The sequence below is a fragment of the Dryobates pubescens genome, chromosome 12 (assembly GCF_014839835.1).
Source record: "Dryobates pubescens isolate bDryPub1 chromosome 12, bDryPub1.pri, whole genome shotgun sequence".
Taxonomy (NCBI): domain Eukaryota; kingdom Metazoa; phylum Chordata; class Aves; order Piciformes; family Picidae; genus Dryobates; species Dryobates pubescens.
The window spans coordinates 21449745-21467924 of NC_071623.1; the positions used below are offsets into that span (position 1 = coordinate 21449745).

The 18180-nt window shown below is 40.8% G+C and overlaps 1 protein-coding gene across 1 annotated transcript in view; it reads left to right on the top strand.

Moving 5' to 3' along the window:
* Window positions 1-480: 480 nt before the first annotated feature.
* RCAN1 (regulator of calcineurin 1) overlaps window positions 481-18180 on the top strand; it is a 41813-nt gene continuing 24113 nt past the window's right edge. The window contains exon 1 of the mRNA XM_054165987.1: window positions 481-847. Within this exon, the coding sequence (XP_054021962.1) occupies window positions 605-847 (243 nt within the window). The 5' untranslated portion in view covers window positions 481-604. The remainder of the gene's footprint in view (window positions 848-18180) is intronic.

Consider the following 18180-nt stretch of genomic DNA (forward strand, 5'->3'; position numbering starts at 1 on the left):
CATCCGCTTATTGCATAGTATTGTTTTGTTCTCCAGTCTTGCTGCAAAACTCAGAGGGCACCGCAGCAGGCCTTCGCCAGTCACCTTGGCCCTCGATTGCTGCGATTATTCCTGACCGGGCACCCATGCTCACCAGGCATGTGCCCAACCTCAGCCGCTGGGTCACCTTGCTCCGCTTCGCGCCCCGTCCTGACCTCCCAGCCACCGCCCGTGCGCAGTTGCCCCATGAGCTGTCGCCCTACGCTCCGCGGACGGCTCACGCCCCACAAGCCGCCCGCTGCCCTTAGTCAAGATGGCGGAAGCAGCGCCGCGCTCAGGCAGGCCACCTGTTGCTGCGGAGGCGGCTTCCTATTGGCTCGCCCGGCGCCGTGCACCCTGTGAGGGGCAAGCGGGGGCGGCAGAGAGTCGCCGGTTGAGCCGGGGCCGGGGGGGGTGTGTAAGTTTTGTGTGTGTGTGTGTGTGTGTGTGTGTGTGTGTGTGTGTGTGTGTGTGCGCGCCAAGGAGGGGAGCAGGCGCGGGGTAAAAGCGCCGCCGGCGGGAGGCGCTCGAAGACGCTCGGCGGTCGCTGTGCCCCGCCCTACGGGGGCTCCACTCGCCCCCGGCTATGGAGAGCGGTGGCGGCGGGAGGGGCCCGGCGGGGCAGGAGGAGCTGCCGCTCCAGCAGCCACTGCCGCCCGGAGAAGCAGGGGAGGAGGAGGAGGCGGCGTTGCTGCTGTCGTCGCCCGAGGCCGAGACGGACTGGAGCTTCGTTGACGGCGAGATGGAGGCGGTGGCGCTGCGGGACCTGCCCACCGCCACTATCGCCTGCAACCTAGACCCGCGCGTTTTTCAGGACGGCCCGTGCCGGGTGAGCGCGGCGGGCAGGCCCGCCCCACGCCGGGGGACCGCGGGTAGGGCCGCGGGCCGGCTCCCTCTGCCGGCGAGGAGCCACCGCCGCTTCCGCTCGGCTCGGTCGGCTCCCGTCCGCCAGGGCCACCGCCGCCGCCAGTGGTTGCTCCTGCGGGAAGAGGCGGCCTGCGGCGGGGGCGATCGCTGCGGACCGGCGTTGTGCGGCGGTGGGGAGATGACAGAGAGGCAGGGGGCGGTCCTCCTCCGCCTGGGTCTCCGTGGCCGCCCCCTCCCTCAAAGGAGGGGGGCAGGGAGGGGGGAGGGTAGTGAGGCTGCGGCTCTGCATCCCCGCCTGCTCTCCTGACAAGTGGAGCGAGTGTCGGAAGGTGCGGTGGCTCTGCCTCGGCTGGGCGGCCGCTCCGCTGGCGCGGCTGTGTTGAAGTCTTATCTCGGATCCTATCCTAGGATCTGACCCAAAGGCTCAGTCCGGCGGATCCGCTGACCTGAACCATAGGTCAGGGCGAAAAGGTGCATAGACCAGAAAGGAAAGAAACTGCCCGCAAGCGCTCTGATCAAAGCGTAGCGGTTGTGGTTTAGCAAGGAGCAGCAGTTTGTTGATGCACTCGAAAGTGTTTGGAGAGACACGAGGAAGAAGGCAGCGTTTTAAGATCTGGGAGGGTGGCAGGTAGTAGACAGTGGTCCGAGTGGACACAAGCCTGCCTACCGGCAAAGGGAGCCAGGTGTCACACACAGATCTGTAGCACTTGTTTGAGCTGAGCATCACTTTGTTTTAAAAATGGTCAGAATCATCAGCCATTGTTCCAGAGATGCACAATGTAACAGCAGCAGTCAGAGAAATACTATAAACTGCCCGAAGTTAACTGCAGCTCCGAGTGTAATGAATGGTTATATTGCATCTGTGGCCTACTTGATGAGGAAGAAATTCTCATCAATCTTAACTTTTCATCCTTGTCTGGCCAAATTTAAAGGCTGCACAAAGCTAACTTCTCTCTTGGGTTTTATAATTGGTCTTGCTGCCACACTCTTTATTTTTCTCATGATTGTGATACTGAAGGAGGTGTTTTTTGGTGGTGTTCTTTTTTTTTTAACAGATTGAAATGAAAATGGAAAATAAGGCAATAATTGTACTGCTTTATGATCATATTAAAATAATTGGTTGTCTCTTTGTGAAAAACAGTTTAGGGTTGTTGTTGTCATTGTTGTAGTAGTCTGACAGATCAACCCTGCTAACACCTATAATGCATTAAAAATGAGGAGGAAATAGGAGATGCAGCTCTGTTGTACTCCAGTTACTTTCTACAGTTATATAACTTTTAATGGTAATGTACTTTTGTACACTTTGGGCACTGGTGGATGTGATGGGAACAGCACCAGAACATGACCCAAAAAAAAGTTGGTTTAGCTACTTTCTTTTATTTTTTTTCCCCTTGCCAAGAGCTGCAGCAGGAAGGAGTGCAGATTACTTAAAATTATAACAAATTTGAGGTTAATTATCTCAGCATAAGCTGTATTATCTTAACCATGGATGACAGCATACACGGTTTGGTTGCAGCATCTCTGTTCCTTTTAAATTCCTAAGGCAAAAAATGAAAGAATTATCTTGAACTTGAAGGAATGTGTGTATCTCTAAGAAGGCAGAAAAAGTCTTTCTCAAAGTTTTACAAATTACACAAGATTAAAGAAAAGCCCAGACATGTTGAGGTGCTTGAGATCTGGTGTCTTAAAAATGTAGTCATACACAGACTTAGTAGGCTGAAACAAGAGCTTAGGTTTTTGCTAACAATCTTAGCCATCAAAATACAGAATTTAGTTAATACAGTCAGAGAGATGGCAAGAGCTAACTCTTTAAATCTGGAAATGTATGACTGCATATTCACAGCAGATCTGTGAATTTGATACAGTTTTAATATGGTCATATAAGGCAAAGAGAAAAAGTGGCTGGTGCACAAAGGCTGAATCTCAGACTGTTTGGATGTGTGAAAAGTGGCATCAGTATACTGCTGATGAAAAGAACAAGGTTGTATTAAATGTGGGGGAAAGATTACAGTCTTCCATGCATGCATCCAGTTTTGCTTTGCATTTACTGATTCTGGCATCCAGGAAAATGGATGGTCTAGAGTGACAGCTTAGCATCTGAAAATGATTCCAAGGTAATAATTTTGAAAGACCACACTTCACTAGGGAGTTAAGAGGATTCAGTAAGTCTGCTGCAGGGTATATACAGGAAAATCAAACTTCATTTGTGAGGAAATGTAATAGTAGTGTTGAACTTTCTCTCTGTGATGCCAAGGGAATGAATGTAATATATAACATCACCAGCATTTTATAAATATTCAATGAATATTGTGTGTGCAGCGTGTTTTCTTCTGCTTTGTGGACTTCATATTTTTCCAGTGTTTGTAACACTCCTAAAATACCTTGTCTACATAGCTAGTGCTTTTTTTCCTCTTCAGGGGGCCCCTTAATAATCCAGGATTGCCCTATTTGAGAAGGGTTGATCCAATCAAAGGTGAGATAGGACAGCTAGGCAATGGCTGGCAGGAGCTATTTCTATTTTGCCCTCCTCTTTCCCAAACAGTGACTTACTCTTCAGATGCTGCTTGTGTATTCTTGTTTTCTCTCTCTCTTTTTTTTTTTTAGTAGAAGTGTTGGTGTCACAGTTGAGAAATCTGAAGAAGCTTTGTTGGGTTAGTGATCAGTCTCTTAGAAATAGACCATTCTGTCAAGTATGGTAATAGTTCTAGTAAATTGCAATTTATTCACTCCTTTATTCTTGTAAGAATCTCAGTTGCTTAAATAACTCATGGCTACTTTTTCAGTGTCATTTTCAAAATCTTCCAGGGAGTGCTTGAAGGCTTTATAAAATCTTTAGAGTAAGTACAGTTGGAGGAATACCTGTAGATTCTGCATTCTCTTTTGTTTACATTGAAGTGATAGGGTGAGGGGCAATGGTTTTCATTTAGAGAAGAGTAGATTTAGATTGGATGTTAGGAACAAGTTCTTTACCATGAGGGTGATGGAATACTGGAGCCCTCCCTGCTTGCCCAGGCAGGTAATTGAGGCCCTGTCTCTGGGTATATTGAAGTTCAGGCTTGACAAGGCTCTGAGCAGCCTGATCTAGTGGAGGATGTCCCTGCTTACCTGCATGGGGGCTGAACTAGATGACCTGTGGAGGTCCCTTCCAACCCAAACCATTCTATAATTCTAAGTACAAGAAATTATCTTCAATGAAAACCCTTTGTCTGTTCTTCAGACCGGCTAATTACCTTGGGAAAATGCTGCTCTGTCTTCTTGAAGTGTTTTCTACTTCTAATTCCCAGCTTTTTGGTAGTTTTAATATTGACTCTATGCTTGAAGAATTGTAATTCTTCCTCGGAGCAAAGCAGTATTTCTTCATACAGTTACAACAGGTTTAACACATCTGCATATTGTATTTCTGTGTACTTGAGTTAAAAAAAAAGGAGAGAGAATAAAAGGTGTCAGTAGCTAATTACCAGAGGCAGTAATTATGCTTTTGCATATTTCCATTCTCCCCTACTGGTGTTCAATTTTTAAGAGCCTTTTTATGTCAGTAGAGGACACTTGGATTTTTTTTTTATAGAACTTGTACTGTAAAATGGTTGGTCCAGTAGGTAATATGCTTGCTTGTATCTTGTAATCCTGAAGGGATGTGGCATACTTACTTCACTGATGACTTTGAAGTTCTGAGTACAGCCACATGGGGGCTAAATAACTTCATTTATGCCCTGGTAGTCTCTGCTAAGTAGGTTACTTAGGTCTGTTCTAACTGACATGTTTCCATTTCAACGTAATTGTAGGCAAGTATCACTCATTTAATTGGTGAAGAGTAAGAGGAACATAAAGGGTGTCTGGAAAGAATTCAGCTTTGGACTGCTGAGAAGAATTGGTTTTTAGGGCTGAGATGAAAGTTTGGTTGGTTTTTTTTAATACAGCTAATTTTCCTTAGAACAGTTTTGAGTTCCTTAAATCACTTTAAAATATTTTTAATTGCCTTAATCTACTAAATCTTGCAAATTACTGCAAAGTGATGAATGTAGCAGAAGATTTCCAACAATTACAAAAGCTTGCATTTGTAGATAACTCCTGAAAACAGGCTGTTATATCACAATAATAGGATTTCTCTGGAGCTTGCTAGGGAAAACTTCACTGAAAGCTGGATTTTAAAAGAACTTTAGTGTGATTGCTTTTAAATGCACTAGAAGTAGGATTGAGTCAGCCTCCTGCAGTAGTCTCTGTCCTCACATAACCTCCAGTGGCATGCAAAAGTAGAAATGGCTGTGAAACAGTGTCTGTGGTTGGTGTTTTTTTGAAGAAGAGAAATACTGTGTTTGAGGATAAGGCCTGAATAAGGTCTGAAATCTCTGCAGTAGTACAACCAAGAAAGCAAGCAGTAATGCCAGGTGTACTGTAATCTTGTTAATGATTATAATAGCTTTAAAATGCCATTATTCCTTTAGCTTTATATAGTTTCAGTATGGAAAAACTTGTTTGTTGACTGATCTAAAAATAAAGCTGTTGTTAAATGAGCAATGCTTTGAGAAATTGTTACTTGCCTTCCAGCCTAGTCGAATAATCACAAGATGGTGAATGTATGTAATGCTTTTTAAATACTTAGAGAATTACTTCTACTTCACAGGAAGCTTGTCAAATGTCTCAGGAGTATTTGCAAGTCTTTCTTTACAAAATAGTACTTGGGTTTTCTGGTAATCTCTTCCTGTCTTGGTCGCATGCCTCATTAATCCTTTTACTTAAAGTTGGTTGATCCTCTTAGATCACCCTTCAAAAGGGTGAACGTTTTTGTGTGTTTCTCCGTGCTTGGAGAAAGATTCCCAAATGGGAATGTAAAAATCATCTGTACAATGACATCTGTACATTTCTGCTTATCCTTAAGGTTTTCATTCTTTCTCTGCCAGTGTTTCTCTCTTTCTGTTTTTGGTGTCAGTGTTTATAGTTCTATTACTGCTTTTGTTAACAATCATAACCTGCTTTTTACACTGAACAGAAATTTATGCAATATAACTTATGCATATATTTAGCTTCTGTGATTTTCAGATGATGCAGACTTGTTCTGCAGCAAGGCTGTCTGTAGGGCAGACTTTTGGGGACTTGAAGCCTGGAAATCATATAAATATAACGCTGTGATGACATAATAATTTATCTCTACATCTGAGGACAAATGTGAGCTCCTGAGAATCATGGCAATGTCTGACTTCAGCTTCTAAGGGTCTTTGGGAAAAATCATTGTTTATTTTTCTTGGTGTCTAAAAATATGGTGCATGAAGAGTTCTGACACTGTACTGTGAGTACTGTGAAATAGTCCAGGCAGAGTGAAGTTGTGGTATTCCTCACTTTGAAAACAAGAGCTAAAAACCTATACTCATACAAAGCAGAGATTTTAATGCTTTGGTAGTGCTGACCTGTTGGGTTTTTTTCCAGTGCGTTCTTTCTATCCTATGCCTTCATAAGAAAATGGAATTAAAATATGGATACTGTTCTATGTATTATCAAATATTAAATGTGTGTTACATTTTCAGTATATCTGTTTAGCTTAAGGATGGTGCCTTCAGTTTTCTCACCTGAGTAGCTTTTTTTGGCCTGTGAGCCCAGAGTAGGTTCTCTAGTTGCTTCGATTCTCATGTGAAATGCTATGAGGTGACTTGAACAAATTTCCAATATTTCAATAAAATTCAAACCACAAGACTTTTTTTAATGAGCTTTGAGTTGAATACTCTGTTTTCAGCTGGTGCAGAAGGTTTTGGTCAAGCAGTATCTGGTGGCTTTTTTTGTATAGTTGGACTTCGAGGCATTCAATAGCGATTTAGGTGGCTTCCTTTAACTGTTGTCCACGTTAATTTTATACTTGTGAAAGTACAGATAATGCCACAAAACTCATAGAAATCCTCCCTCATAAGGGGAGGGAGAATTATTTTGATTTCTGTAGCTCTTTGTTGTTCTCAGCATTTTAGAGTGCATCACAGCCAGTTGAAGCCTTGATAAAATAAGGTGCTGCAGCTTTGAGTGCATTGGTATTTTTAAAAGGAGTTATTTGAGAGCAAGCTCAGGTCTGTAGCATCTTTGATCCCTTTATAGGTTTCCTAGGTCAGGTGAAAATGGTGAAATACTTATTTCAGTGTTGTTTTTAATGGTATTCTAATAAAGATGTGCCACCTTCCTCAACTGAGATATTGGGTAGTTTTAATTGGTGTTGGTATGGGTTTTTCTCTCTTGCTTCAAGTATGACCAGGTCTAAAGCATGGTTATATACTTCAGGCTTTTCAGAGAGATGCTTCTGTTCTGTTCTTATTGTTGCTGTGTTTTCTGGTAAATTACACAAGGCCTGTTTGCTACCAAAGGGGCAGGTAAAACTGAACACAGAAGAAGGGTTAGTGAAGCTAGTTAATGTTTTCTGTAAGCTAATTTATAAAACATGCAAGAGAATTCAGAAACCTTGCTTTTTACAGAGACTTCAGCTTGGTGAAACTAAAGTCCTATGCCCATGACATGGAGACTGGGTGGGGTTTTGAGGTGTTGGGCTTTTTTTCCCCTCAAGACTTGATGCAGCTGACTATAGAAGTACCTGAAGAATGGATCCAAATGGGAATCTTGTCAGTACTGTAAGGACTTCTCTTTATGATGAGACATTTCTAGATGTGGCCTAAAAGCAACTAGGAATGACTTCATAATTTATTTATTTTTTTCCATTTTGATAACCAGAATTTTTCTGTATCCACCAAAGGAAACTGTCATTTAAGTCTGAAGAGATCATTTATGCAATAGGAATTTTTGTAACTTGGCATTTATAAAAAGTTTTCATAAAATAAAAGGATTGTCATTAAAATAAACTAAAAAAGCCCCAATTCAAACAACAACAATGAAAACAACACAAAAACCAACCAAACAAAAAGGATAAGTACTTGGGCTCCATCAAACTCTACCAAAAAGCCTTTGAAACATGAAGGGTTTTCATTTCAGTAAGAAGATGTGGAAGTGAGCATCTGTATGGAATGTTTGTACTCTTAGTTTTCTCTTAGACTACAAGAATATGCTGGAATAGAGTAGAATTAACCAGGTTGGAAAAGACCTTTGAGATTATCGAGTCCAACCTGTCATCCAACACTATCTAATCAACTAAACCATGGCACCAAGCACCCCAGCCAGTCTCTTCCTAAACACCTCCAGTGATGGTGACTCCACCACCTCCCTGGGCAGCCCGTTCCAATGGCCAAGCTGAAATGTTCACTGTCTTCAGTGAACCTCAGGGTGGGATGGAGGTCTGAAATATTTTTTTTCTTTATTTTTGTGCATAATTAAAATGTGGGAGTCATTGTCCTAGAATATTTGGGAGTCCAGCAGCATAATATTAAAAAAGGGCAGAACTGATTCATGAGTGGTATCTATCAAGCACCATGTTTATGATATACCTTTAATACTTAGTTTGTGAAGTGCTACTGCCAGGTTTAGATGGGAGAAGAGCAGTCTGCACCCCTGGCTTTATACCTTTTTATCTCTTCCTTGAAGTATTTGTTACTGCCAGAGATAACTGGAGTGGCTTTCATTGTTTTTATTGACTGTGTGAGCCATCATTTATTACTGACTCCACTCATAAAACCAGAGCTATCAATACAGTTTGTGCAATGAATGGTCATTAATTGAAACGTAGCCTTGTTGTCCAAGATAAACTTTCCTCTTCACTTTCCAGATTTTCAGATACAGTTCAGAAGTTAATAGTTGGATTTGAATAGCTTTTTCTTTGCAAGGTTTTCTCCTTTTTGGAGTTATTTTGATGTTGGCTGAGTTCCTGGAAGGAAAATGCAATCGTAGCTATTGAGCTGAGAGCACAAGGGTACATTATAAACCTAATGAGTTGGATTTTAGTTTCTTCTTGTTCATGGAGGACAAAAGGTATTACGAAATGCAACCCCCCCCTCTCCCCACCTTGACTGTGAGACAGTGTAGCTCTTTGATGCAACAGTGAGTTTAGGAGTGGCAAATGTGACCGGACTGCCCTATTAGGAGACTGAAGTAGGACTGAGCTGAAAGTAGTGTGATTAAGTTGTTGTTTTTCCTGACTATATTCAGCCTGGCTTTAGGATGTTTGATGGGATAAGTTTGAGTCATTTGACAGACAACTGGCAAGGAGGGCTTTTGGCACTTCTTTCCTGAAAGCTAGTTGTTGTCCTGTTGAGGAGCTGCAGAGAGCTTTCTTGAGGCATATGTAGAAACTGCAAAAACTTCCTGCTGTAACAGGTGTATGTTCAGTCTTTTGGCTGTAGATATGATGGATTGCATGTTGGCCTTTTAGTGGAGATTATGGTGAGATTGCTTAATAAATGGATTGATATATATCAGTGTCTGTATCACACTCTTGGAAAAAAAATATATCTTGTCATCCTAGGAAAAAAAACAAACAACAAAAAGCCATCCTTCATTTACTTGCCTATACAGCATCTAAGAGTCAAAATCACTTTCTGTTTGTTTGTTTGTTTTGTTTCCTTTCTTCCATTCTGGAAACTTCCCTGAAGGTTTAGGCCTGCTTTCAAAACAAGGACTGTCTGGATGAAAAGGGTTCATAAATAAGGATGCTTTCCAAATAAAAACTGGCTGAAAACCATGGAGAATTGTTTCTCTTTTTCCTAGATGTGCTGTTTCCTTTCTCCATGGAGACAGGAAACCAAGCTGGTGGACTGCCAGAAGATGCAAGCTGTATTGTTATAATAAATTGGGTTTTTAACTCTTTCCACTCTTTTTGTAGATGAATAAGCTTTTCATAAAGTTTTCCATATATGTAAGTAAAACAAGTCAGTGGGCTTCTACTGAAAATATGAATCGGAGAGTGTAACCCAAGTAGATAATATATTTTATGAACTGTGTTAAGAACAACTCCCATCTCTGAGATATCTTTATAGAATTGTGATAATTATTCTTGGCTGGTGGCTTTGCTAGAAAGCTGCAGTACCAATATGTCCATTACTATATAAAGCTGAGGCTACTTTTAGTCCTTCTTTTTTGTCTAGAAGTGGGGATATGTATCTTGCAGACTGGTTTGCACAGTTAGGTGATGGAGAATTTAATTCTTATCTTCTTTTGCCTATAATTTAACTGTTTTTATGGCTGGTTGTGATATTAAATACTAAGAGGTATTTTCCAGTGGTAAGCAGAACGTACATACTTGTGGAGAAAGCTCATGTATGTTCCTTGTCTATGCAGGAGGGGCTCAGTGGGAATTCTTGAGTGGTATTTGTCCATCTTCTGAGGTATGTGGATGCTTCTTTGAAGGATGGATTTTTGTTGTTTTTCCCGTAGTTAGGCTACTTGGCACTTTGGCCATATCTCATCAAGTTGATAGCAGAGATCAGTTGGCTAATGGAAACAGTGATTAAGGGCTTGAATTTTCCTGAGGCTTCAGAGTGATAGTGAAACAGCTGCTGTTGCAGGCAGTGGAAAGTATGAATAACTCTTGCCTGGGGTTGTATAACCAAAAGAATAATCGAATCAGAGACTAGGTTAAATGATTGTGACTTCTGTTAAAAACATTATGAGCCCACGTGTTCACGCCTCATTACAGCATATAATTTAAGGATGCTAAATAGAGCTCACCTATTAGGCATGAACTGATAAATCCCTCATGTCAGGAGTCTGATATTTTTCCCTTGAGAAGGGAACAGGGGGAGAAGGTCATTTGCCTAAGATGTATAATAATTTTCAACAGGTTTAGTTTTGTGCTTTGATATACAGCAAGCAAACATTAAAAGCAGTTTTAGTAACCTAACCCATAGCAGATTATGTGCAGTAATTCCTCCCAAGAAGTGATTTCAGGAGGGATTTTTCTTTAATTAACTACTTGAGGTACAGCTCTGTCTCTTGTTTCTTCCTTTGTAAGTTGCCAATATAAAACTATGTTCTTATAAATATTGGATTGCAATGATGAAGTTTTTTACTCTGCTGCTGGAAGGGGGGGAAGAAAAAAAGTGGAACCCAAACATTTCGTAGGAGGGATGGAGAAAGCAGAAGATAGAAATAAATACAAACAAGGGTTTTCAGCCATATATTAGTTGGAGTGTAAATTCATAGACAACACTGCCTTGAATGTTCAAGAAATTATAGTGGTTTCAGGAGTTATTTTTCTGATACTGAATTATTTCTTTCCCATTCAATCAAAACAGATGTGCTCTTGTCAGGTAAAGAGAAACTAAATAAAAGCTGAAAGATCTATTGTTAAGTACCTCGAAAGCTTTAAATGCCAGTGTTTTTTATTACCAGTAGAGCTTCAACAGCCAAATTTCCCTGAGGCACCTCTGATTAGGTCAGATGCTCATAGGTCTCTTTTGCTGGGTGTTTTCTTGATGCCAAGATATTGCCACTAGCCGTTGATGTGATTCAGCCTTTGTGTTGCTGTGGTGTGGCTACTGCAATGAAAGGGTTAGTTACGTAAGAATCCTCACAAGCTTCACAGATGGGCTCTTTGACTGTTAAAAGCTGTAACTGCAGTATGTTTGCAAATATTGGTTTTGTGATTTATCACAATGTCTAGTGTATCACTAACTTAACATGCCTGAGAAAGTTATTATATGCTAGACATTGACTTTACCAAAAGTGCATGGGATTTAGGATAAATTTCAGGCTCTTACATAGCTCTTTCTGTTGTATTTATTAGTATGTTATTACATGCTTTTGAAATCTCTAGGTGTGCTTTGTATATTCTTAGAAATACAATAACTAACTGCAGTTGCATTGTTCTTCTGCTACCCACCCAGAACATTCTTCAGAAACATTTTGTAACGATCTTTCATTCTTCCTTCCCTGACTCCAGGGGGAAAATGCCATTCTTTAAAGCTCACAAAAATACCAGCCTGCTTTGAAACAACTTCTGTGGTTTTTCTAAAGACTCCTGTGTTACAGGATGATTTTTTTTTTCCTTGAAGTTTCTTTTTTCCCCTTGGTCAAAAGAATGTATCAGAAGAGTGTTCAGAAAATGAACACTGTAACTTTTACTTGCCTATGATAGTCTCTTTTGTGCTTTAAAAAAATTAAGTTGTCACACTATAGGGAGCCCCAAAGCATAGTGTTTGCATACAACTTAGTCCTCATCTTCCTTCTAATTTTGCACTTTCTCAGGTATTAATCTTGGCATAAATGTAGTTGTATTTTAAAAACGACAGTAGGTATTTAATTGCAGAAGGTTTTTTTCATTAAATTTAATCAGGATTATGGTCTTATCTTGAGGCAACATGACAGCTCATGTACTTGTCATAGCTGATAAAACACCATCATTTAGAAATATGTTTGGGGTCAAATTCAGCCTTGCTTTTTTGGAATAAAAAAGAAACCACTAAAATACACATTCATGGTGCAAGCTTTAGGGGGGGAAAAAAGGGAGAGCAAGGTGAAAAACTAGATTTCATTTCTCCTCTTGATCATCTTGGTCATTTAAAGGATACACCAGGTATTTTAGGTAAGATTTGGCACATGTATGAAGACTGAATTTTAGAATACTGTAGTAAATGCACAAGAGTGATAGGTGACAATGTGCAGCAAAGCATATTAGAATAGAATAGAATTAACCAGGTTGGAAGAGACCTTTGAGATCGTTGAGTCCAACCTATCATCCAACACTATCTAATCAACTAAACCATGGCACCAAGTGCCCCAGCCAGTCTCTTCCTAAACACCTCCAGTGATGGTGACTCCACCACCTCCCTGGGCAGCCCATTCCAATGGTCAGTCACTCTATGAAGAGCAACTTCTTAACATCCAGCCTAAACCTCCCCTGGTGCAGCTTGAGACTGTGTCCTCTTGTTCTGGTGCTGGTTGCTTGGGAGAAGAGATCAGCCCCCACTTGGCTACGACCTCCCTTCAGGTGGTTGTAGACAGCAGAATTGCCTCAAGCTCCCACTTTGCTTTTAGAAACTAGAAGGAGCAGAACTGAAAGCGAGAGGAGGAGGTTACTATTGTCATGTGATGAGGGAAGTGGTGATGTGTTAGGCTGTTGCAGAAGCATCCTGGCAACACGGCCTTGCAATCTTGAAAGAGACCATTCTTTCCGAGCAGCTGCCCTGCACTCTAGTGCCCTTATCGCTAAGGCAGGAAAATTCATGGCTTTTGAAGGCTCTGAAATGCAATAAGGAGATAACAGGGCTTCAGCTGGATGGGTGCTGCAGGTTGTGAGTTGTGAGGGTCATGGTTTCTGAGAAACACGCCTTGGAATTGTCATCACATTTTGCAACATTCCTGGCATTAGGTTATATGTAGGCAAAAGCGTGTCCAGTGTTCTCAAACTGTTATCGCAGGCTGGCCTGAACAAAGTGGATTTGTGTGAGAGCTTTGCCTCTTACGTTTGTTCCTTCTCTTTGGCAAATGCCAAGCATACTCTTAATGTTGATGACTGTTCTGAGACCTGTGCACGTTCAAGGGGAACAAAATTGAAACTGTCAGCTTCTTGGGAATCTCTTAGGAGTTGTCTTATAGGTACTGTAAATGACAGAAAACTTTGCTTTGCAAGCTGAAATGAGTAATACCTAGTATATGACCTACTATAATAAATTTCTGATGCCATAGATAATGCAGTCCTGAAGGTGTTTGACGCCTAAAAGATGTACAAAGTGTTTGCTAGTCAAAGTGAATTAACCAGTATAAAATGATAGGCGGCTGCTAAATTCTTAGGGCACTGCTGGTTTTTTTCCCCTCCATAATGCGGAGAAGTTCAGGTGTTAAAGAACACTATGCCCATATTGAAGCTTTTATCTCTGAAAGTGTTCTGAACAGACTTTTTATTTAATCCCAGGCTTTCGTCAAATTAAGACTATTTTGGAGACTCTCTCATGATAGATTCCTGTAGAAGTCAGTGCAGAAAGTAAACAAAACACTGAACAGCCAAGCCCTGTTTTAATTTGCAATACAGGGGTGATGACAAAGAGTCTTGTATGACATATCTGGGACTTCTGTCCATGCTATTTAGAGTCCTTTGGTCAGGGAAATGGATGATGACAATGGTGTCTATTTTTTGAAGTGTGCTCCACAGTAATCAGCTGTTCAAATTATTTGTCATAGATCCATTTTTTTAAAATGGTATGATGAGTTTTGAAATAGAAGGCATGTGATGGTTTAAAAAGTAGCCTAAAATTCCAGATTATAGCAGAACCAAATGGAATTATAAGAATTAAATTCTCATCACTTAATGGTTCATCATAATCTGCAAAGTAATAGCTACTTAAATCTTTGCCTTCTTTGCTTCCATGTCTCCCTTACTAAGACAAAACCTGGTTTAAATTCTTTCAGCTCAGGGTTAGGGACCTCTAGTTAAACCATAATTATTAGGAGGGCAGTTATCCATAAAACTTGTCTAAGTGTAAGCTTTAGGTATGTGGTAAAGAATAGAATAGAACTAACCAGGTTGGAAGAGACCTTTAAGGTCGAGTCCAACCTATCATCCAACACTCTCTAATCAACTAAACCATGGCACCAGGCACCCCATCCAGTCTCTTCCTAAACATCTCCAGTGATGGTGACTTTACCACTTCCCCAGGCAGCCCATTCCAATGGCCAATCACTCTTTCTGTGAAGAACTTCTTCCTAACATCAGCCTAAACCTTCCCTGGCACAGCTTGAGACTGTCCTCTTGTTCTGGTGCTGGTTGCCTGGGAGAAGAGACCAACCCCCACCTGGCTACAGCCTCCCTTCAGGTAGTTGTAGAGAGCAATAAGGTCTCCCCTGAGCCTCCTCTTTTCCAGGCTAAGCAATCCCGCTCACTCAGCCTCTCCTCATAGGAATGCTCTGAAAGCCAAGTAGTAGGAGAAAAGCCAGCTACAGCACTTCAGTGCTTCAAAACTGCAATGCAATACAGCCACTTATAGATAAGCTATCAGCAGTTTGTGCTAACGTAGTCCAAAAGCTGAGGTAGTGTCAGTGGAGGAGCTGAGGTCCCTTTCAGGCTCCTGTGTAGTAGGGCACTTCACTGGCAGGAGAACCTGCCACTTGTGGCATGGAGCAATTGGCATAGCGCTTGGAACAATTGAGTGATGGTGTTAGCTTAGTAGGTCAGCCATGTTCTTTCTGAAGTTGGACATATATAGTCAGAGTAAAGGCTAGGAAGATTGAAAAGTTAGCTGTGTGACAGACTATGAGGTTTTGGGGAGAAACCCATCTGGGCCTATCAATCTAAAAGCAAAGGATGACCATAACCAAATAAGTGCTGAAAAGTCTTCATAATTATTGAAGTGACTAGTATTTGTTTTTTAGATAGATTGGATGTGGGACACCAGAGTTTAGTACTGAACAGTAATATCTGGATGCATTTATTTTAGAGTGTATTAGTGCCTTATCTATATCAGACAGAAAAGAAATTACTGTAATTGCTACATCCTGCAGTTGCATTTAACTGCAGACAAGTGTGTGCAGTAATGCAATATAGTTCAGCGGTGTAGGGTGGTTTGGTTGAGATTATGTCCTTTCCCCTATGAGGAAGAACATACCCTGGAAAGTTTTGTTATTGCAAACGGATTTATCTTTAGGGGAACTGATAGTTTCTAAGCTTCAAACTGTGCAGATGCCATTTTCTGGCAGTTGACAATGTAGCTTCGTGTGCCAATTCACAAGACCTGGTTTCTTTTAGTTATTTCCCCCTGCACAGACACTTCTTTTTTCCCAACACTCTTAATCTTTTCATGTATTTGCACACCTCTTCTCACCCTTGCTTGTTGTAAATATTCTTTTCTGGGGCTTTTTTGTTGTGGTGGCTTTTTTTCCTAACTGTTCTGGTTAATACTTTGCATTGGATATTGACTTTCTTGAATACTCTGCAATTCTGTTGCATTTAAATCTGCAAAACCTTTGTTGTAACATTTAGGTTGCATAATGCAGAACTGGAAATGCTTGTTGTAAGCTCTTCTTTGCTCTGCTTGGCAGGTTTGAAATGTCAGCTAAAATTTTCTGAGCTGACTTTAGGAACAGCCAGGGTATTGCTTTCCTTAGAGGCTTTCAGAATCAAGTCACTTTGAGAAGACTTGACCAGTCTGCGGTTGTTAAAAATACAGTTTATGGAGCTCTGACTTCTAAAAGAGTATCTGTTAATCATGCACAACCTGTTTTTATGAAGAAATCTGAGCACATTACTGTGTTTTCCTCATAGTCAAATTTGTGAAATAAAATACTCTACCTACAAGCTTTTTACAGAAGTATTGCAGTCAAACCCAAATTCATCTGGAAAAATAAAAAAAGATAAGCCTTAACTGTTCACATGCAAAAGATGTATCTGCTTAAAGGCTAAGTATACATTAGTAGTCTTACCTTTGACTGGGACATTATTGTTGCAGTAACTTAATGAAGTTCCTCAGAAATACCTTGGAGAGTGGCATTAATAGCAAACAGACTAAGAATAGCTCAGGGGCAATGCCCGGAAGCGATCTGTCTGCCTTTCTTCCTTGACTGCAGGAAAGGCTTCATGGTTGTGTGTTCCAAAACAGGGTTTGGGGGACTACAAGAGCAAGTAAATAAATTTGAAAGCGCTAGGGAAACCTGAGAAATTACATCCGTGTTTAATATCCCACTGACATTTCTTTCTTTAACCTTCACTGGGAAATAAGAACGTTGGAAACCTATTTTGAAAGCACTGTCTTACTTACATGTGTGATAACCTGTTTCTAAAACTGGTAAAAATGAATATAACATAGTGTAAACACTAAGTAGTTTCAAATGTAGGTTTAATGGAAGTCCAGCAGCTCTTCCCTGAAGAAAGGATTATAAAGCTCTCATCAAAATAAAATGTGTAAGTCGTATTCAAACCATGGGAAATGTTAGCAGTGCTTTGTCAGACTGTCTGGGAAGGCAGGAATTGTGTTTGCCTTTGTAAGTAGGAAACAATGGTGAAAGAATTCAACCTGTTACCCTTTGAGTTGCACAGAAGCAGCAACCCAGATATAAATAATGTCAAATGATGTTATATATAGTTTTGCTATAAGCCAGAGCTTATCTGCATACTAAACTGAATTAGATTCCCTTAAATTTCTTAACGAAAATAGGAGGAAATGAGGGTCCTGGGAACTACTTTGAAGACTAATCTGTGTAAGTAGTACCCTCCCAATTTGGCCTTGATCAGAGGGTAACCAGAACTTTGTTCAGGTACTGATGTCAGCCTAAGTGGTGTGTGCTGTGTTGAGCTGATGCCACAAGGGATTTTAGAAACTAGTCAGGCAAGTAGTTTCAGGGAACTGGTAATCATTCTACAGTCCTTCTATGTAAACAAACTCTTTGTAGTCTTGCGACTTCCAAGAAAAGAACAAACTTTTAATAGAAGATGAAAGTATTCAGAAAGAGCCTTTCTATGCTTTCATACCAAAAATACCCAAACCAAACAAATGAAAAACAACAACAAAAAATCCTGCTTCCTAAGGTATCTGAGGCTGGAGCACTAGTAAGTGAGGATGTGTAGAAAATTAACCTCAAACTGTGCATGTGGTTTCTTTCACAATTTTGGGGGAAAATAAGCATTGGAACAAAACCCTGGATTTTGTTCCAGAATTCTTTAAAAATTACCTTTCTTCCATCCACCACCTACCTTCTTTCCCACTTTCTTGAGACTCTATCTCAGAGGATTTGGCAGAGATTTCTTCAGAGATGCTTCTCTTAAGAGGCTGAGTAAATACCTTGCCATTTGGACCATCATTTGCTCCTAAATCTTTAATTAAGCCATTCTAGAAAGAAGCAAATAGAATTGTTTGGGAACATCTAAATCTGTTTATGACTATGTCTATAGATACGGGATTCAAAGGTACATACTTGACTGTTCCTTTTCTCTTCCCATATACACAGCATCCTGCTGTTTAAACATAGTGGGCCTTTCTGGGTTGGTGGAAAGGGCATTAGATCTGCTGACAGCTCTGTTCTTTGAGGCTTCTTTTTCAGGAGCTGTTTCTGTTTTCACTGAAGCTTAACAGCATCTGGCTTTTGGGGTTGCCATGAAGTCAAATTTGTTGTAACATGTCCTCATCGTTTTACCTTCTTGAAGGTAACTTCAACCGAGTAACTCTGTAATTATTGATAGTTTTGGAGGTTCTGTTGTATCATTTGGCAGCAACATCTAAATGGCGATAAATCCCTTCTGAGAGGAGCTTACAGATAAGGACTTGATCCTCCTTTCATTTAGAAAAGTGGTAATGTTATGGCATTAACTGGGAACACATCAAGACATGAAATAGTGATGTCAGGATCAGGACAGGCAAGAGAGGATAAAATGCACTATTAAAGGGTGTACTAAGTCTAGTTACATGTTGAAGTAGAACTGTGTGAAGCCTGGAGTAACTTGTTTAAGGAAATAAG